This window comes from Rhodamnia argentea, chromosome 1 (assembly GCF_020921035.1).
Source record: "Rhodamnia argentea isolate NSW1041297 chromosome 1, ASM2092103v1, whole genome shotgun sequence".
NCBI classification, from domain to species: domain Eukaryota; kingdom Viridiplantae; phylum Streptophyta; class Magnoliopsida; order Myrtales; family Myrtaceae; genus Rhodamnia; species Rhodamnia argentea.
This window is the reverse complement of record NC_063150.1, coordinates 19,656,010-19,677,537: the sequence shown is the minus strand read 5'-3', so window position 1 is coordinate 19,677,537 and position 21,528 is coordinate 19,656,010. Positions and strand designations below refer to the sequence as shown.

The window sequence follows — 21,528 nt, the reverse complement described above, 5'->3', positions numbered from 1 at the left end:
TTTCAAAGGATATGTTCACTGGAAATCTTATAACTTGTCATGAAAGTGCAATTGAGTTTTAAAACTTGTCAAATTTGTGAAATCGAGTTCTTCCATTAATTTGGTCCAGCTTGGTAACGGAAAATGCTGACGTAGTTTTGTTTAGTGTTTTCCCTCCTACGTGGCGATGACATGGCTAAAACGACGATATTTTGGTTCAAATCCGATTTTTAAAATTTCTATTTAAATTAATTTAGAAATTAGCTAAAAATGAAAAAAAAAAAAGTCCAGAAGAAGAACTTGCGTCCACCATCTCCGGAAAGGGCCAGCAATGTATGTATGTATGTATGTATGTATGTATTCCTAGAAAAGAGCGTGACAGTCAAGCAGTTTGGAAGTTTAGAGGTATGACAGGTAAGAGGGTTTTAAGAAAGAAAATCAGTTAATAAGACCATAACCTTAATTCAGTGAAATGGATTGACAACGCACTGCGTACTAGTGCTTTACTCATCTGCCAATTATAAATATTAAAAAAAACAATTCTTAACCAAGATTTTCAGTGGTTTAAGTTAAGTTCTTAACTTGGTTTTGCTCGAAACTGTGAGGTTTGATGAGGATAAGTCCAGGTTGGCTTCTCCACGAAGCATTGCAAAGCCAATGAATGGTTGTCCTTACCCTCAGAACTGAACCTATCTCCCTTAAACCAATAAACAAAACTCAAAAGGAGATTTGTTGTTACTAGTCGGCCCTGCCCTGTTGCAATGTGATACGAAGCACCTCTTGGCCGCTAATGAGAAGTAGCCTTCTATTGGTCCTCATCCTATGCCGATTCGAGGGTCTCCACAGGCTCGGACCACCAATCCGACCCGATCCATTTGCATAAACCCGTCATATCCTGAGAATCCGCAGATCAAGTAGGAACAATGTCGAATACTGAATGTTAGGCGATCTCAAGATGCCGCGAGAATTGTGAGGTTGTCATTCGCAGAGAGGGTTATGAGCTGGGCAAGGGTCGTCGGCTCCTTGCCTGGGCTCGGCAACCCCTGTCGAACACTTCCGCACCATCACCGACTGTTTCTGAAGGTGGTGGGGTGGCGGCATGGCCGCTGGTTTTTCTCCTGGGTTGGGTTTTTTCTTTTCTATTGTAGCTAGTTTTTAAATTAATTTAAACAGAAATTATATCTAATATTGATTTGGATCAAAACCACATCGTTATAGCAACGTTATCGCCACATAAGAGACAGAAATATTAAACAAAGCTGCGCCAGTATTTTCCGTTACCAAGTTGGATGGAATTAGCGGAATAACTCGATTTCGTTAATTTAACAAGTCTTATAACTCGATTGTACTTTTTGTAAGTTTGAATATTCAATTATGCTTTCGTAACAAGTTTTAAAACTTCCAATAAGCATGCCCCTATTTCCAATAGTCGATTAGTGGTATAACATGTCCATTTGATCGAGGCTTGCACCATGTAAGAACTCTTCGACTAATGCATGCAAATTGGACAGTGAATTACGCCTCTCGAGGACGCCTCTGTCTCGTCCAACAATAGTAATATATCGTGTCGCAATATCTATTGCATTACTTGCTGTCAAAATCTTATCAACCGTCTTAAACCCCAGAGACATGATCATTCACGAATGTTTCTGTGTATACAATGATACCAACGACATAGGAAGGCTACTAAATAAGGGTTCGTTTATTTCTCGAAAAAACGAATGATTTGTTACCGATAATAATTTTCGTTTAATTATTTTTGTAAACGATGAAAATAATTTTGGTTCGTTCATTTTCGTAAGCATTTTAAATGATCATTGCCGAGAAACGTGCAACTTTTTTATTTTTTTCCTGTTTCGATTATCGCCATTAGGCGAGAAATGCTGGTTCGATGCTGATGGTGGAGGACTATTGCATGTGCTGCTAAAAACGACCATCCACGCGCAAAACGATCTCTGGACGCCGGCGACATCTCTTCATATGAGTGCGTTATCTGAACTTCAAAGATTAGGGTTTAAGCTTGATATGAGGAAAAATCTCAAATTAATATATATAAAATAAATTTATTTCAAATTAATATTTTAATTTATCAAAAATCTCAAAGTGATAGATTTTCCCCAAATTAATTTTTGAATTACTAAAAACCTCAAATTGATACACATATGACAAATTTATCTCATACTGATATAGATTTTCACGTGGATTTGTCATGCCAACTAAGTTATTGCCATATATCATCCAGCTCAGCAATTTCAAAGTAAAATTTGACAAAGCTAATAGAGGTAAATATCTCATGAGCGTATCGGTTTGGAGTTTTTGGTGACCCAAGAATTAACTTAGGTTAAATTTGTCATTGGTGTATCGGTTTGAGGTTTTTCGGTGATATTAACACTAAGGCTTCGTTGATTTGAAGTATTTGCTTCTTGCATCCATTGGACAGTTCGATACAATGGCTATTTCAAGAGCCTTTTCGGGCGGACGGTGAGCCCAGTCGTCGGCATTGCGACGGATCCACCTGATGCTCCAAGCCGGGGCAGCGAAGTAGCAGGCGTCCGATATCAGAGATGAACGCTGCGACAAGCCGCAGAGGCGAGCTATCTTCAGAGCTAATAGATGACTATGAAAGTCGATCAAGTATACCATATCGACCGAAGAAGAATGAATGTCCAATGCGTAAAACTCAAGTTAGCATGAATAGGTTTCTAGGCTGACTTCAGATTTAGAAGAGGGGAACACGTCTAGATGGATGATAGTGGGCTTGGAGTTGGACTATTGCTTGGCCTGGCCCGGCCCAATTTCCAATGACGAAGACCTCTCATTACTTACGTTTTATATATTGCTCTAGACTCGCGCGAGCCACATGCCATTCGTAAATAAATTTGAACATTTTTTTTTTTTATCTTTTGGGGGTAGTGTGTAATTTTTTGCTCACGACGGTTTTACGATCCTAGCCTTCGAAAGAGCTTTTTTTCTAAGAATTAAATTAGAAGATTAAAACGAGACATTTAGTTAAGCATACTTTTTTGGAATATCAAAAGAATTTACATACCAAAATATAAGGTTCGGATTTCGTATAGTCTGCTACTAGCAGTACATGCATATTTTGCATATTAATCCTCAAATTTTGTATCGTCTTTACTTTTAATTCTTGTCGCAAGGAAAACAAAAGAGAGGCCAAAGGCTTATTTGGTAACAATTTTGATTCTTAAATTCAACTATGATGAGAATTGGTTTTTTTCGATTCTGTACCCTAGACGAGTTTTAGAGAGTCAAAACACGTTTAGTAACTGTACAAAATTTATGTTCCCAAAATAGAAATGCGTTTGGTAACCGCACATAATTTCTGTTCTCAAGAACGATTTATTTTTCCAAATTTTTTCATTTAAGTCAAATAATTACATCACTACAAAATCAACATATATAGCGTCATCAATAAAATGAATACAAATCATGCATAATCTATAATTAGTCTATTTATTTCGTAAAGCATAAAGACATACGCAAGATCCTTAAGAAAGAATATAAGCTCAATAGGCAATTTACACTTGAATTTTCTCCATGAATTTCAACTTAGACACTTCTATATTTAACTAAGCCCACACTCAACCCAACCCGTATTACTTAAACTAATTTTTAAAAAAAATTATTTGTTTTTTTTTGATAAAATATATATTTTAAATAATTAATTTTAAATTAAATTATTTTACTATTATCAAAATATTATTTTTTTTATTACTAAAAAATTTTCATCAAATCAATCAAGTTTGTAGTTGAAGTATGTTCTCAAGATGCACCCACTGAGACTATGATTGTCGGAGAGGACTTTGTAAAAGCATTGATTGTGTTCAATCGGCCACTCATTTTATTTTTATTTTCTATTTTATTTTCCTTTTTCTCCAATGACCAGCCGCGGTTTTCGACAAACAGCAACAAACGGAATGTCTTATTTCTCAAAAGTAATTATGGAACAAAGAATTAACTTTTTTTTTCATTCTTATTTATGCTCCAGAAGTGTTATGAGAATATAACCAGAAAATTCTAGGATCAAAATTATTTACGTTACCAAACAGGTTTATCATCTTTTTGTTTGTTTTAGGGAATATAATCAAAGAATCGAAATTGTTGCCAAACATGCCCCAAAACCTCAAGACTCTCTCATAGGATCTATGTCCCTTGCACACTTAGGAAATTCCCCAAAATTATAACAGGATGGAAAACCTATACATCGTTCTTCGACTAAGGTTTAAGTTTGAGTATTTTTTTTATATGATTTATGTAGGAGTAGGAAAGACACGTCAAGCATATTGGGATGGGAGGCGGGGTTCTAGAGAGATTTTCTCTTCATATATCTTTAAAATTTTTAACGTGGTTACGCATTTTTTTTTAATGTAGGACGATAAAGGCTAGATGCATTCGAACATGATAAGTACCGATGAAGGGAGCAATCGACATCCTTACTGAGTAACGAACGAAGAAGAACCAACCTATTTCGAGACTTCTGATTTGGCCGTCCGCACGATTATTTATCGCAGAATTTAAACAAAATGGAGGAAGAAGATGGGCCGGTTGGTAGTCTTTTCACGTGGATATTGCATGGTGATCTTGGGACAAGTACACAGAAATTGCAGAGGAGGACTTTGAGTCAACTCACAATCGACCCGAATTGATTGCACTTGCCTTTCGAACCGTCTTCTTTACTCTTATCTTTATTTCCCATCTAACCAGAGGAAACCTCCCAGAATGTTAGTTAAAAACCCAACCCATGTATATTCAACATAGTCATCATAAAGCACATTAACAAAGCTTTTTTTTTTTTTTTTTTGAAAAGTGCAATAAAAATTCTAAAATTTGTTACCAATGTGCAATTGAGTTTTAAAGTTTTTGAAATGTACAATCAATTTCTAAAATTTGTCAAATTGACTCAATCAAATTCTTATGTTAATTTCATCTAACTAGGCTAATTGAAAATGCGGACGGATCTTATTTCATTACTATTTTAAGACACATGGCGTAGTGTGACGCCCACCAAGTGCCACTTAAGTCAAATACTCAAAAATAAAAAGATACAAACTTACTTAGATTAAAAAAAATACAAAAGTTAAAAGTTAAAAAGAAAGAAACTCAAGCAAAAAGAAGACTCACACAAACGTCTTAACCAAGCCCTTGTAGGTGATTGTCGTCACAGCCACTCGGATGGGCTAGCGGAGGTTGCCTGGGCCTTCTTGAAGTCCGGCGTCACCGGCCCCGAGTGAGGCTTGGCTACCACCCGACGAGGGCCTAGTGACCTAGATTTAAGGGTAGGCACGACCCCTGCCAAGGGCGAGTGACCCGGGTGAGGCCTTAAAAGCTCCCGTCGGCTCCAGGTAAAGGCCGGTGACCCTCATTTAGATTTGGGACAAGGCCAATAGGCCCTTGCCAAGGGCCAGTTAGGCCTCGCCTTGGGCCGACGGTGGTAGCCGAGCTTCAAGAAGGCCCAAGTAACCTCCGCTGGCTCTTCCTGGTAGCTATTGCAATGGCCACTAGCAAGGGCAAGACCAAGCCGTCTATCTGAGTCTTTTTTTCTTCATTTTTTTTTTTTTTTAGCTTTTTTTAAATCTAATTCAATTTGTATATTTGCTTAAAAAAAGTTTTGATGTGGCACTTGATAGGTGCTACATCACTACCACTTACTTTACAATAATAATAAAATAAGACACGCTAGTATTTTTCGTCAGTAAAGGACTTGATTGAACAAATTCAATAAGTTTTAAGGATTGATTACATTTTTCGAAAATTTTAGGACTCGATTATACTTTTGTTATAAATTCTAGGACTTTTTATTGCACTTATCCCTTTCCTTTGGGTCAAACGTTAAGAAGGTTTGAATCAGTCTAAATTTGCGAGGTGAGCTCCTTAAAAGAATAATCAGCACTAGACCCACTACTACACATGACACAACATTATTTGTCGATATTACCATGTGTGCCACATGGTTGCAACTTGACAATTGTATATTAAATTCTTTTTACGACATGTGCCCCGCATTGATTAGCATTTCAAAAGACTAAACTCAAAAACTTTCGCTCGCCGAAATCGCTATCATTCATATTGTTGTCATGACAATTGGTTTTGGAATTTCCCCTATATCAACTTGTTTACATAGTTAAGATTATAAAAAAAGTTTAGAATTCACACAAATTTATTTACCTGGTGCAAACAACGGATTGCTAATTCGTTTGAACCGGCCCACCACAAAAGGGTACTCGTGAAGGCAAAGAATACATCTTAATCGTGCACAAAAACTTAATAAAATCTTAGTAAACATTCTTCCATAGCAAACGAAACAATTAATAAAGGCTTACCAAAATATTTTAAAGAAAATGAAATAGAAAGAGGGAGAGAGGGAGAGAGAGAGAGATATCGGTCCATAATTCTTGATTTAGCCGTCGTCACGTCATAAATATTCGTTTTATATCGAGTCGTATCCATTCCTATTAATTCACTCCCGCCTCTTCCGTCGTATTAACGAAACCTAGAAAATAAAATACCGTCATTCTCAATTTTTTTTTTTAAAAAAATTTTCATCTACTCTTATTCCAAGTCACGAGACACGAGTATGGAAAAAGAAATGGAGGGGACCATTCTCATTCAACTACTTTCATTTCCATTAGCGGAGAAAGTGGGCCCCATAAATGGCTGTATCGAGTTTAATATTTGAATGGCTGGCGGAATTTTCTGAAGGTGGCGTTAGAATATTATTAGAATCATAAAATGTAAAAATTGCTTACGATTAAAAGATTTATGATAAATTGGCAAAAAAGGAAAAAGATTTAAGACTTTTTTGAAAATTTTTCCTGATAATTTATGTTTATTTTTTATTTTTTTCGTTTATTTTAACCGGGCGATGCAAGTAATTATTTTTTTAAAAAGTATTTTTAAAATCATTTATTTTCCAGCGAAATTTCATAGAAAATCGGTTGCAAAATTATTGCCAACCCAATCTGAAATGAGTCTGGAGAGGATGGTATTCCCTCTAAAGTCTAATCAGCGACAAAAAATTATATTTTCTGCATCTTCCCGGCACGAAGAGGGGAGAAAATATTAAGGGAAGGACACGTGTCGTCATGGGTCACTCGCTTTCTCTCTCTAGGGTAGAAACTTCTGCGTCCTCTCTTCTCCCTGACAAACCCCTCTCTCTTTCAGAGGGAGGGATCAATTATTATGAGATTTGGCAAAATGAAGAGGAGGAGCCAATAGTGCGCTTTTGGTGGGTCTTCGTCTTCGTCTGCGTCTGCATCTTTCGGTCTGACCAGTTCACTGTTCAGCAGATGCAGCCTCTCGTACCTAACCCTCCCCCCCCCCCCCCCTCCCCCTCTATTGTTTAGTCACCTCCATTTAAGTCCTCTGCTTCTCTCTCGTTCTCGTCAAACCAAAGAGAACAGGGATATAGAGAGAGAGAGAGAGAGAGAGAGAGAGAGGCTGCTGCGTGTGCGCGTGTTGTGTTTGCTCGACTTGATCGCGACATGTCGGACATAGTCCAAGAAGCATGGAGGAACTACCTCATACAGCTCCAAGCCCACCCTCTCCGGACCAAGGTTCTCTCTTTCTTTCGCGCCTCCTGGTTCTTTGCCCGTGATCTGTTTTCCCATCTCTGTCGCGCCCATCGAGTCAAAATCGCATCTTTCGTGGCTTGTGATCTTGGGTTGTCGGGTTCTTGGTCAACGCGCCGTTCTTGAGATATTTGTTGCTTGGGTGTGTTGTAGGCGATCACTGCTGGAGTTTTAGCTGGTTGTAGCGATACGATTGCGCAGAAGATTTCCGGGATCAAGAAACTTCAGCTCAGAAGATTGCTTCTGATCGTGGTATGACGAGCGATCGTCGGTCGCGCAGTTTATTTTTTGGGTTGTCAATTGATCCTTTTTGTAGCCAAATCTTGACGACGGATACGAGCTTCAGTATATCGAATTCATATGTTGGTTACCGAATGGTTTTGGCAGCTTTATGGGTTTGCCTATGGTGGGCCATTTGGACACTTCCTCCATAAATTGATGGACATCGTCTTCAAGGGGAAAAAAGGCAACAGAACCGTCGCCATGAAAGTAAGGAACTTGGGCCTACCATTCATTTCAAAGGACTTGCTATTAACTTTGACTTTGAGCCTGACGTCTGTTTTCGGATATCGATCTTAAGAAAACCGGAGTTATTTCCGAAGAACTTAACCTGTCGTGAAACGAGCCAAAAATGTTGGTCTAGCATGCCAGTTTATTTGCTTGTGCGATACATAGACTGTGAAACTTTTCTACTGATGTCTGATGGATGGGATTGATTTGCAATAGGTGTTGTTGGAGCAATTAACAACTTCTCCATGGAATAACATGTTCTTCATGATGTACTATGGCTTGGTGGTTGAAGGTATATGCTCGTATATCAGATATTTCATCTTTAGCTTTGATGTTGTTGATGCATCCCTAGTCGCTCCAAGTATCGTTCCTTCATAATTTAGCATGACCCTACCATCCATGTTTTATGGTTTTGGCTATTTTAAAGCTGCATTCCGTTGAAAAAGGTATCTGTGCCTACTGATTAGTGATCCACCACCATCCATGAGTATACTGTCATATGCAGGCATCCAGTCTCCTTGGACTTGAGAGTTTCTTCCAAGTTCTTTCTCTGTGTTTGTTTCCTTCAATTTTATTGTTGATAAGCAATAAAGGTTGACACTTCGTTCTAAGTACATTCAAGCAGTTTTTGTAGCTACATAAAAAAATTAGAAAATGGAGCATATATAGATCAGCTCCATTGAGAATGCTCTGATCTTACTATGTCGCCTCCGGGATTAGGACCTTGTTCGTTTTTAATGCATGTGGTGATTTTCTGGGACCAGAGGATAAATATTCTCCAATTTATCTGTGCGTGCTAACTCAGCTAATCTGCTTTGAATGATTTATGTAAGGATTAATCTGCTTTTAGGGTGGATTTTGCAACTGGTGGAACTATCACCATGAGATTGAGAATCTGAATTCTCGTGGTCAACATTGTAGATTTCGTTAGTTTGTCTTTTTTGGACTTTACTGAGTAGCAGTTCTTCATTTGGCATGTCAGTTTCTCTTTGTGTAAGTTCTCCCTTGTTACAAGTTGTCTGTTGCTCTTTAGTAATGAATCTCTGGAAACAATTAGCATGAAAAATGATATCAAAATTGCCCGAAATTCAGCTTCCACTTTGCCCTTCCATTACACAGTTTCCGTAATTGAATACTCTGTACCGCATACCAGAAATTTTGTTAAGCATATGCTTTGTGAAAGCAGGAAGATCGTGGAGTTTAGTCAAGAACAAAGTCCGACAGGACTATCCTTCGGTGCAACTAACTGCATGGAAGGTAAAACAGTGTTGACTCTCTGTTACTATACAAACTGGAAGTAATGTCATTAGAATGATTTTTGTCACTCACTAGTTTTTATGGTAATATAACACAGTTTTGGCCCATAGCGGGGTGGGTGAATTACCAATACATGCCTCTGCAGTTTCGCGTTTTATTCCACAGCTTTGTTGCCTCATGCTGGTAAGTTCGTCTTTTTACTTCGGCTTTCTGTTTTTCTTGAGCAAGTGCCGTTGCCTGCTTATGGTGCTTGGTCCTCTGTTACCTCCAAGGCACGAGGTGGTTTAAGAAGATATCTCTTATTTGGCATTGCTTTAACTTGTCTTGGAATCCTGATTATCCTATAGCATATGCAGAAATACAGTCTACTCATATCCAGGGGCACTGAATCAATGGGTTGATTAGTCAAGGATTGGTTATAAGGTTTCAATTGCCTATCACGAAAATACAACCGATGACTAAAATAAGCATCACCATCATTTCTGCTTGGTTGGAACATTTGCTCTAGACAGTCTGCTATGAATGAATTTAGATAGTTCCTTCCAGTTCAACACAATTTATTTGTTACTTACCACCTCCTTAATGTTGCTCTTATAAATAGAAGTATGTGGATTTTGAAGCTGTTCTTTTACATGTCTGCATCTCTCAAAGAATACAATCAATATGTTAGATGGTCAGTATTCTTAGAGTCGACACAACCATGACTTCTTATGCAAGCTAGATTTTACTGCTGCAACTCATCGATGAAAGCTAAAGCAGAAAATTGGCTAGATGTCAATGCATGTCGAGAATGTATCAAGTCAAAGGAGTGGCCACTAAGGCATGGTCTTACAGTCATGAGCCCCTGCATGCTGCTTTCCGTTAGATGATTACGGATAAGCTTTAGGGCCGATAAAAATTGTATATGTTCTTATGAAAAGTTTCCATGTCTTATGTTCTAAGCTACATGTGACATGGGCATATAAGACCGCCGAACGCCTATGAATTGCTGTTGTGTTCTAATTCACTTGTTTTCCCATCTCAGGGGAATCTTTCTTAATCTCAAGGCAAGATCAGTTACCATCAAGAAGGCTTAGGGTAGGATGACTGATCTGTGAGATGTTTCCAAGGTTGTTGTTCTAAAATACATGTGATATGGGCATATAAGAACCATAGAAGACCTACAGATTATTCGAATTGCTGTCGTGCTCTAATTCGCTTGTTTTCCTGTCTCGCGGCTAACTTTCTCAATCTCAAGTTAAAGATCAGTTGCCATCAAGATGGCTTAAGGGTGGGATGACTGATCTCTCTCCCTCTCTCTCTCTCCTCTCTCTCTCCCCATTGCTATACTTGCTGGTTTGCTGGTTTGCAAACATTCTCATACTACTTGTTGAGTGCCCTTTTTCACATGTTGCGATCTAAATTTTCGTACCAAAATCTAGGCTAATGACCTACTATGTTTATTATTCAATTACCTAGTTCGGACTCTTTTAAGTCCATATCAAATCGTTATTCTCAGTAAATGTGAATTATCTAACTCGGAGTTGCCCCTAATCAATTTATAGTAGGTTAATCAGACATTTAAGTAAAATAGTGGAAAAATTATATTATTTTTACAAACCAAAGATTATGAACTCGGGGATTTTGGGTAACATTTCCTTTCTTGAAAATATTTAATCAGGCAGTTGGATTGATTTTAATTTAAGCCGTTCATTTTCACTTTTTAAATAAAAAAGGCTAACCTAAATGTAATGCATGAATTTCTAATGCAATGACATGAATTAAATGCGAGCTATCCTAAGCTAATACATAGGAAATTAATTTAATTAACTACATGACTATTCTAAATGACATGCAATTAAATTAAGGGATTTTTAGGGCTTTTAAAGGCGGACTCGCTAGTGTCCTAGGATTGACCGGTGCCTTATCTACATAATCACTATCTTTCTTCCCAAAATCCTACCTTATTTTTACTAGTAAAAGTACCATAAAAATCCTAAACATATTGCAATTGTATAAATTCAATTTGAAACATTTCAATTATGTCAATTTAGTCCTAAACATTTTTACAATTTTTCAATTGACTCATTACGATCGATTTTGGCCATAAATTGCTAATATAGACATAGGGTATCGTCCTATAGCGACATGGACAATTTTTACAAATGTTGTAAGTGATTATTATTATCTTTTTATTATTTGTTCTTTCTTTTTTCTTCCATTCATTTTGGCCTGTGAGGGACCAGATCTGGTTGAGGGCCACCTCCCATGTGACTTGCGAAATAAATAAAATTAAAGAAAAAAAGAAAAACAAATGTTATTAAGAAATTTTTTTTTAAAATACTATAAAACTACTATTAAAAAATGTCCACGTCGGTATTGATTATGTCACGTAAGAAGATTGGCGTTCACTTTAGCAATTTTTGGCCAACTCAATTAGCAAAATGCAAAAATATTTAGGTTTAAATTGACACAATTGAAATTTTAGGATTTGATTAAAAAAATATTTAAAATAAAATTGGTACAATTAAAGTAGATTAAGAACTTTTTTGATACTTTCCTCCAAAATCGAGATTTCACGAAGGGAAAGCCTCTCACTACAGCTCCGCCCACGTACCACCACGAAGTGCACTCTTTGACGCGGCAGTTAATCACAAGCTTCTTTTCGCAATTGAAAATTAGTAAAAGAATTATGTTCTTTCAAGATTTATAAAATCGTGAAAAATAGTATATAATTTTACTTGCTAATATATTCATCGACTTATTGATTTTAAGAGATGTCGGATACTTCATTATGAAACTCAAAAACTTTGCAATAAAGAAAAAGTCGCGAACAAGTAGAAAATGAACCTAGTAAAACTACTGAGGATTTTATCTTTTTACACTGCACACATAGCATGAAAGTTCGTATTTTTGGATATCTATGTGTTTTAGTAATGTGGGCCGGAGTATGGTATGAATTGAGTACGGGTTGAATCGGGTATAAGTCATTAAATTTGTATTGCATATAAATGAATCAAGATTGATTAAAATAGATTGATTTGGGTCGAGATTTTTTAAATCCAGTTCACATATTTGACGTTCCCAATTTTGTATGCATCGCTGTATCGCACCCGCGCTAAGTGATATAACAGATTTCAGAAGAGTGTTCGGAGGAGCCCGCGAATTGAAATGACCACGTCCAATTCATCATGACAGTTTAATAAATCAATTTAAAAGATAAGAACCGGAACAGGATTCCTTTTCCCTTTGATGTTTTCAAATGATTATCACATAACCAACGACTATGCTAGGAACAGGATTCCGTGATCATCGACGGCCGAGATTCGTCGTACAATGTCGGATCATGTGAGGCGATTCAAGTCAACCGAAGCAAATGTTATCATTCATCGTACGAAACTAGTGAGCCCTTAACCGGTTTCGGCCTTGGAAGCCGAATTTCCAAATTTATGAAGGCCGAGATCGGCGTTACGCCGGATCGTTTCGTCGTCTTAACGGATCCGTGTGGACCCGTTGTTGGATAAGATTTTATCATGGTGTGATGAACGATGGTCGGTCATGCTGTTTACATTTTGGTTGTCTACTGATCCTTTTGTGGCCAAATCTGGACGAATGATACGAGCTTCACTGTATCAAATTCATGTGCTTGTCAGTTGCCTAGCTCAGCAGCTGGCTGGAAGAAGAAAGAAGAAAGAAAGAAAAATTAAAAAGAAAATTAAAAAATTAGAAATATAATTAAAAATAGTTCACGCCATTGCCAACCAACCAAATTGATTGAATTGGCATATCTGCAAAAATTTTAGGATTGAATTGACAAAAAAAAAAAATTTAGAACCGAATTAGCAAAATTGCAATAAGTTTATGAATTTTTTGTTTTTTTTTTTATTTTGCATTTTTGAATATATATATTTAGTAGTGAGAGTCGGGCAAGATATGTGTTGAGTATGAGTCGGGTCTAGGGGTGTGCAACCGGACCGGATTTACCCAGAACCCGGATCGGACCATCCGAAAAGCGGGTTCGGGAACCTGTTCCCATTCAAATCGGTCTGGAAATCGATTCTAAATTTTGGAACTGGGCCGGTTCTCAATTCCAAGTACCTAGGAACCGGACTAGTTTTGGAAGCCGTTTTTAGCAACCGTTAAAAAAAAAACCCTAGATTGTAATTTCTATTGCTCATATTAGGGATTAATCCTTTTGGTGGATAGTGAGTTTTATCATTCATATTTTACTTTGAATCATTTCATTGCTACTCATATTATTTTGCTAAGAAAAAGAAAAAGAAAAGAAAAAGAAAAATACATTCTGGAGTAGACCCCGGAACCGGACAAAAAAAAAAGGATAGATTCCAAAATAGGTTTCAGGACAAACAGAGTAGGTTTTAGGTTTCAAAATTTGAAGACCTGTTAAACATGGGTGGTTTTAGGATTTAGGTCCGGAACCTACCCACCCACTCCATGCTCATCCCTATTTAGATTGAGTATGGATCGTTGCATTTATGTTGCATATAAATGAATCAATACGGATTAAATGCGACGATTTGGGTAGGAATATTTTTCAATCCGATTCATCTATTTGATGACCCTAATTTTATGTATAATTCACATGATTTTACAGATGGTGATTCTTCGGAAATTTCTTTTGCCTATCCATCGATTGATGTAACAGATTTTAGTAAAGTGTTTCGAAGGAGCCCACCAATTGAAATGGACCATGTCCAATGTATCACGGCAGTTTAATAAATCAATTAAGTAGATAAAATAAGAGGACGTAATTGCTCTTCCCCGTCGGTGACTATATTCTTCAAAGAATCGATGTCTTCAAATGTTTCTCACTTTTCACCAACAATACTATGCTTGGAACATAATTTTCGTGATTATCGCCGGTCGAGATTGGTCGAGTCATGTTCGGCGACGTGAGTCGACCGAAGCAAATGTTATCATTCATCGAACGAAAACTAATGGGGCCTTAACCCCATTCGACCCCGAAAACCAATTTTCTAAAGGCCAAGATCGGTGTTGCGCCGGATTGTTTTGTTGCCTTTACAAGTCCGTGTAGACCATCAAATGGATGGGTCAGGTCATAAAAGGTCCGAGTGAAATAGACTTGTAACCCATTTATGATCTATTTATTGCAATGTAAAATCTAGTGACTCGTACTTGATCTGGTCTATACCCTACTCAACTCAAATTCTCAAAACATTTTCATAAAGTTAATACATCGAATAGAGTGCGGAGCGAGCGAGTGTGAGATCGAGTGAGAGCGGGAGACAATGAGAAGAAGAATCATATTTGTGTGTTGGGGTCCAAGTAAATTGTAAATCCGTTCATAAACAATTTAAGATTTATTTATAATCCATCCAACAATTATATTATGTTCAAATTCATCCAATAATATAACTAACTTATACAACAACGCAATCCATCATATATGGATTTAGAAAACGTGCTTATGATTTATTTCGACAAGTCTAGATCCGTGTTACGGCTATTTGTTTGGTGCCGTAGGTAGCGTTCTTCAGTGGCCTAAGCATCTTAGCGAACCACGTAATGTAGTTAGGTGCACAACATTGCCAAAAATAGGACAGACGGAAAAGAAAAATTGCATGTCACGATTCATTTGATTGATCTAATTACATCCAAAACGGAATCGTCTCTCTCGATTATACACGCCCATGCGTTGTCGCGGTGGCGAGGGTTGCAGACTCGTTGACACCTGCGCTCCAGATCAGGTGCTTCTCACGCTTCTCTGCAGCCGCTTCGCCAGGCCAATAGCAGGCCACCACGTCACACCTGGTGGATCCACCGAGCCAACTGCGTGGGGTTCAAAACCCCCGGGACGTGGACCCCGTCGGACTTCAGGATGCTCGCCACTTCGCCGTAGCTCCCGCTCGGCTTCCCCTCCGGGTGCTTCGGCGTCTCGTCCCGAGCCGCCTCGGGCCTCGCCCCGAGCAGCGTCCCCCTCGTCAGGAACTCGTGAGCCATGTAACCCGCCAGGAGCCGGTTGTCGGACATGGTCGGCTCTGCTGGGCCCACCTTAGCCTCGGCCTGGGCCTGGGCCTGAGCCGGCCTGGCAATCGGCTTCGTTGCGGTCAAGATAGTAGTAGCCTGAGCCGCGGCGCTGGCGTAAAACGACTCCCTTTCCTTGCGTTTCCTTGACGCGCCAGGTGTCAGGATCGTGCGGGCGTGGTAGCTCATCTCACCGCATGGAAAGGAGCCACGTGTTCCGATGGAAGGGCAGTTACGTCAATTCGTTCGTGGACATTCAGGGCAAAAACGCCAGATCGGTTTTAATGAGCTGAGCGAATACGTGCCAAATGTCGAAAACGACGTCGAATTTACCCAAATGCTCACAGAGAGAGAGAGAGATGGAATTTAAAAAAAACGAAAAAAATATCGAGATAAGATGGGGACAGGGAAGAGAAAGAGAGAGAAGCAAAGGTCAGAGAAACGAAAATAGGATCTGAGAAGTTGCAGATTTGCAGGTGGAGGAAGATGGTGGCGGATCTACGATCGGAGGTGCGGCGGAGGCGAGGCGGTGGTGCGGCGTACGAGGGCGGAGAGAGAGAGAGGGGATGAGAAAGGGAGCAGAGAGAGTGAGAGGACGGGGGAGGAGGAGAACGAAGCGGAAAGTCCAGGGCGGTTTATATAGGATGGGGGATTGCAATTACTTAAAAGGGACCCGTATCGGTTCGGAATTACGAAACTGCCATTTTGGACCTGGGAGATTTACGGTAGTTACTAATTATCAGAGATCGCTACGGTTAATGTGAAAGACGAATGGATTCTTTCTTGTTTCTCTCCGTTTTGGTCAGATACGGAGTTTGTGCAAAGGCTCTAAAAAGTCAAAGGTGAGTCAACCAAGTGAGAAGCAAAGAGAAACGACTTATCAAGAAATTTGTTAAAAAAAAATTATTAGAAATCAACATAAAATTTCATGTTGGCCATCTCTGACTACCTTTTATTTTCCTGGTGGTATCGGACGTCGAACCCTTTTCAAGGACGACCTCCCGAAACTTACCGACGTTTTATCCAAATCCATTGATACGAATTCCGTAAGAGTAAACGGAGTTCAATTGGTTCGACTAGTCTTGGATGAATGATATTTTACCAGAAAAGTAAAAAAGGCAAAAAAAAAAAAAAAAAAAAAGGAGGGGTTCAGAGTCATGCCGAAAAAGAAAAAGGCAAATGCTATTTATGTGGGAGCTGAAAATTGTATTTCAACCATTGAATATGACGGATCCCGGCCGTAAAACGACAGGTCGTGCTGCGTGCGACGGCATTAATGCTTTTTTTTTTAAATTTTAAAGGTGGACGGAATAATCTGGGCCGTTCGATGTGGGGGTCCGGGCCCACTTGACCTTACGGCGTGGACCACTTAGTCAAGATTTGGAATTAGGGCAGCAATTTTCAGGGAGGCGCAGGGGGGCAAAATGCAAAATTCCGTGTTTGAATGGAGCGAAAATTGAACGCTTAATTTTTAGAGATAATTTATTCGCATTGCTTAAAATAATCGGTCAACGAAAGATGTTTTCACATAAATTATCGTCAATAATGAAAATGTTTTCTGTTCATTCATTTCTATGAGCGACATACGAGATCATTTTTAGAAAAAAGCATTTTTCAAATAATTCGATTTTCGCAAAACGAACAGAGACTATTAATTCGAGCTCGGATGACTAAAGTGCACTGTTTAATCGCAAGGAATTATGACATCACCAATGAATGAACCTGCTAATAAATATCTTAATTTAAGACACAGCTTAGGGCACAAAAAAACAAAAAACAAAAAACTAGCCATTGATAAACATGCACAATGTTTTATCAAGACCGGCATCATTAGTATGGGTCATCTTCGTCAAGCTATATATCTATTGTTTAGTATGTCTGGAGAATAATTTAGCAATTTCATCAACCCTCTACTTACGTGGGAAATTATCTTTAGGAGATCTAAAATTTGAAATTATTTATTTCTTTTGCGATGCTTATTATGTGTTTGACCGAACAAATTCGGATGATTTCTATAATTTGTTTGACTTCTAACTATGTTAGTTTGGTCGCTTTGGTTTTGGTTACAGCTTGGCTGCCGCTAGTTGTCACTTGTCCTGGGCTAGCTCATATCGCCATCACCCACCATCCAGCTTTATATTTATTTATTTATATATATATATGTGTGCGCGTGCGTGCGAACATTTCAGCATAGCATAATTAATATTATCTATGCCGAGGTTTTAAAACTTGGGTCGTTTAATTAATTATGAAATTTACTTTTTTCAGAGCTTCCATGGTGGATTTTTTTTTTTTTGGTTGAAATCCATGATGGGTTAAAAAAAAAAGTCCATATCTTGGGTGTTTATTCAAAATTTCTGACTTGGGTTAAAAAAGAGAGTAAAAGACACAAAAAAACCTCTCCTCTTATCCACTGTGAAACATTTATTCTGATTTTTTTTTTTTGTGGCAAAACCAAAAACCTTAAATCTGTATTAGTGTGACAAATTTACCCTAAACTTGTACTCTTGTGAAACATTTGCACAAAACTTTTTTCTGTGACACAAAAAATCCACAAACTTGTATCCGTACGACATATGTATCTGAAACCTTTTTTTTTTTTTTTTGTAATAACACTAAAAGTCCCAAACTTGGACCCATGCCACACGATTACTCCCCATCAAGATTTTTTGGTTTTCATTTCTCCTTCATATTTACCACCCGTCGCCACAGCCGCCATCCTCACCAACGTCAATCCAAGGAATCGAACGAACGAGGAAGTTAAAAAAGAAAAAGAAAAGGAAAGGATAACAAGAAAAAGAAAAACATATAACGAGTCCACATATTTTTGCCACGTGAGCTCGACGTTGCACTATTTCCTTTCCATCATCCATGTAGACAGCCACGCGAGATTTTCAGTAGCTTTGGTTAACGGAATTTTGACAGAGTAATCGTGTTACATGGGTGCAAGTTTTCGGTTTTTTGATGTCGCGGAAAAATTTTCGGGATAAATGTGTTACGGTGAGTAATTGTGAGTTTTTTTTAGACAACCACGCCCCCTACGCTTTTGCAATTTTGGTATAAAATGCCAAATTAGGTGAGGGGGAGAGATCCAAATCGAGCGAGCCAGGGAGCCGAAACCTCAGCAAATTTCAAAGGGCTTGAGCGGAATGGGCTGGGCTGCCCAAATCGATGGAAGTTTGGTTTGTTTATGGGCCTTAGCTACCCAATCCTCTTCTCTCTCTCTCTCCTCTCTTGATGGGCAAGCAAAACGTTCCAAGAGTCGGCGAAATAGCCTTGTCAAGGAGCTTTCCCGCATGCCCGAGTATGGCTCAGTGAGTTCCAACTTGTCCAACTACAAGGATTCCAACTTTCGGCACGTTCGGCGGAGATAAATTGCTGCAGGTTCTTAGGGGTGGGTCAATCCGATCCCCCGATCTGCGCTCGGAGCTTCTCGAGTGATGCTTGAACTGCCGTGCTGAATCGGATGAGTTCGTTCGATTATGTTCAAGTGTGATTTAAAGAGGGGTAATCGTTGCTTAAGTAATGAGTTCTAGCATCCTTCTACGGGAAAAAGAAAGGATATGGGAAAGTTTCAATTTTTGTGTTACGTGGGTCGAGTTGTCCACATTGTTGGGCAAGAAGCAGTTCAAGTGCCAAGTGCCAAGTGCCAACCAACTTTAGCAAAAATTGCATTTGCAGCCAATTTTATGAGAGCACAAACAAACGAAACCGGCTTCTTCTTTTGTCTTAGAGTTGCTCTCTTATGACCAATTGGGTTTCAGAAGCCCTCGCCTTAAGGCGGCGCGCTTAAGAAGAAAGGAGCTCATGCGTGAGCCCCAGTCTTGCCCGATTACTCCACGCATCAAATTGCTCCGGATTCCGAAACGAGAAGGCATTTTATGTGATTGGATATTCTCACGCGGCGGTCATGTGCGGTGTAATCGGCCAACCGATGGAGCGATTGCCTGCATCACACGGCGTCGAGTGTGACGAAATTTATAGCGCGCGGGGAAAATGGGGATCGACCGGTTACATCGCCTCAGTGATGTCGCGGGATATATCCACCGTGCAAAATGTGGGCCGAGATGAACTTTATGTATCGATTTCTTTTTTTTTTTTTTTTTTTTCGCATTCACTCTCTATTTCGCCTGTGTTCTCGTGCCAAATTCTGACAAACGTAATTCTTGTTGTTTGTGACAGACGCAACAGTTTCTGAAAGGATTCCAGCAAAGTGGCATTCAATTTCAATGTACCTGCTTGACGAAGACTAAGAGACACTAAGTTGGCGAAACCTACGGGACATGCATTAATACCAGGTACTGCTCAGAAAGGACAGCTTTTGCCTCCATATATTCTTTTCCCCCTTTGGAAACGCTTTCGTCGGTCAGATCAATAGAAGAAAAACCAGAACAGTTTTCTTTACGAGGCTATTAAGAGAACATATAGAAAGCACTCAAATGACGCTTTTCTCCTTTGATTTTACGAAAGTAAACGAAGCAAAATCTGTTTCCCCGACTTCGACGCATTTTACCGAACCTTCGCTTGTTTCGTGAAAAAAACGAATAATTTTGGAATGCGTTTTCTTCACGATGATCGCTTGTATCATTCATTTTTTTTCGCGAAATAAATTCCGAGCAATCAATTGAAGGCCTTCTGAAAAAAGGAAGAAGAAATTATAGCTAGTGCAGTGCAATTGATAGCAGGGGGACCAACTGGCCAAAGGAAGGGTAGGTGGACCGACATGCCAGCAGCATTTAGCACATCAAAGGTGACCAAATCAATGACAAAAAATGTTGTTTCGTGATTACGAAGGAGGAGGCTGTTGGGGCCTTTGCGCATAGTAGACAAAGGACTCTTTTTCAGCACAGCATTCTCCTGTTTTGATGTCTTTTGCGCTTGCCTGATTCCAGATTGCTTTGGATGATATTTTGCCTTTTTTTTTTCCCTTTTTTTTTATACAGAGAATACGAATATGAATTTCAAAAATAATGATACGCGCTCATGAAAATAGGACATTGTTAGGTAACTGCCCGAAAATATCAGATTTTAATTAATGAGGATGAGCAATTTTTTTTTTTTTTTTGTATGTTCAGATGTAAGGGCACTTTAGCCTTGTGAAATGGTTTTATATGCACAATAGAATAGAATAGAATAGAATAGAATTTATCAAGAAGAGTGAGCGTGACTATACTTAGCGGGAAATCGGATTACGAAAATCGTACATTTTGCCTCGCAATAAATGCATGTCAAGATGAAAGAAAGACAAGAACTTAATTCATAGTTTTAAATTTGACCTTGACTTTAATTTTTAACAAAAGTACATTTAGGGCGCGAATACTAACCATTCTGTTCATCGAGAGCTATTTCGGGTCGGAAATATTCACTGGACAAGTTTTTGAGCAGATAAAAGTGTTTGACAATTACACAAAATTTTTGTTCCCGAAACATAAATCCATTTGATAACATCATAAAATTTTTATCGTTATCGACCGCCGGACCTCGGACGGTGAGCGACGGACCAATGATCGGCATACCGGCGGATGACGGTTGGCGACGGATGACGGGGACGTGAGAGAGAGGGATGCAAGAAAGAGAAAGTGAGCGATGATAAGAATTCTTATTTATATTTCTATTACGGAAATAAAAAAAGTAGAAAATTTCTAATTTTTGTTTTTGTTCCAAACCTATTTCTAGACAAAAAAGTTTGTTTTAGAAAAATCAATGTTGAAATGCTGTAAAAATTTCATATTGCCTTATTCAGATACATGTAATGAGAATTTTAATTTGTTGCATAGGTTAAGGATTTCAAATATGTTTCTGAAAGTCTATGGATATGTCCAAAGCTTGACAAAGTATCAATTTACTTCATGAGATCCTTTTCCCTCAAAAAAATTCCAAAATACATGGTTTCATTTTTTTTTAATGAAATTTGTTAGAAAAACTATTTAAAGTAAGTTTGCAAATCAAAATTTTTTTTTTGGACTCATGCTATTCACGCCCCTCAAATTGATTTTGACCTAAAAAAATGGTTTTAGACACGCCCCAAAGCTTAATTTGTCCAAAATAGCAGTTACTGAAGCCTCATTAAACTTCATTAATAGTAAGATCGACGAAAGAAGAAAAATGTAGTTTTAATATAAATTAATCAATATAATTTGTTTACATCAATTTTTCCTAAACTGTTGTTTCTTCTTTTTTAATGTTCAAACAAAAAGAAGTTTATATG

At 38.5% G+C, this 21,528-nt stretch overlaps 2 protein-coding genes across 4 annotated transcripts in view; one reads left to right on the top strand and one right to left on the bottom strand.

Annotated features, from left to right (window-relative positions):
- Nucleotides 1–10,618, top strand: part of LOC115753955 (peroxisomal membrane protein PMP22) — a 491,710-nt gene extending 481,092 nt beyond the window's left edge. The window contains exons 2-9 of one of the 3 annotated variants that reach the window (XM_048273231.1): nt 7,462–7,553; nt 7,722–7,820; nt 7,956–8,057; nt 8,295–8,370; nt 9,265–9,335; nt 9,433–9,518; nt 10,360–10,383; nt 10,576–10,605. In XM_048273231.1, coding sequence (XP_048129188.1) covers nt 7,482–7,553; nt 7,722–7,820; nt 7,956–8,057; nt 8,295–8,370; nt 9,265–9,335; nt 9,433–9,518; nt 10,360–10,383; nt 10,576–10,603 — 558 coding nt within the window. In that variant the 5' untranslated portion in view covers nt 7,462–7,481 and the 3' untranslated portion in view covers nt 10,604–10,605. Of the gene's footprint in view, nt 1–7,461; nt 7,554–7,721; nt 7,821–7,955; nt 8,058–8,294; nt 8,371–9,264; nt 9,336–9,432; nt 9,519–10,359 lie in introns of all 3 variants that reach the window. The other 2 variants (XM_048273226.1, XM_048273227.1) reach the window with 2 other exon arrangements.
- Nucleotides 10,619–14,903: 4,285 nt separating this feature from the next.
- Nucleotides 14,904–15,939, bottom strand: LOC115753957. The gene has a single exon (XM_030692830.2). It carries the CDS (start codon nt 15,507–15,509, stop codon nt 15,099–15,101), a length of 411 nt encoding a protein of 136 aa, XP_030548690.2. The 5' UTR covers nt 15,510–15,939; the 3' UTR covers nt 14,904–15,098.
- Nucleotides 15,940–21,528: the final 5,589 nt, after the last annotated feature.

Excerpts from the sequence above, each read along its gene's own strand:
- LOC115753957 (XM_030692830.2), bottom strand. The coding sequence starts at position 15,509 with ATGAGCTACCACGCCCGCACGATCCTGACACCTGGCGCGTCAAGGAAA.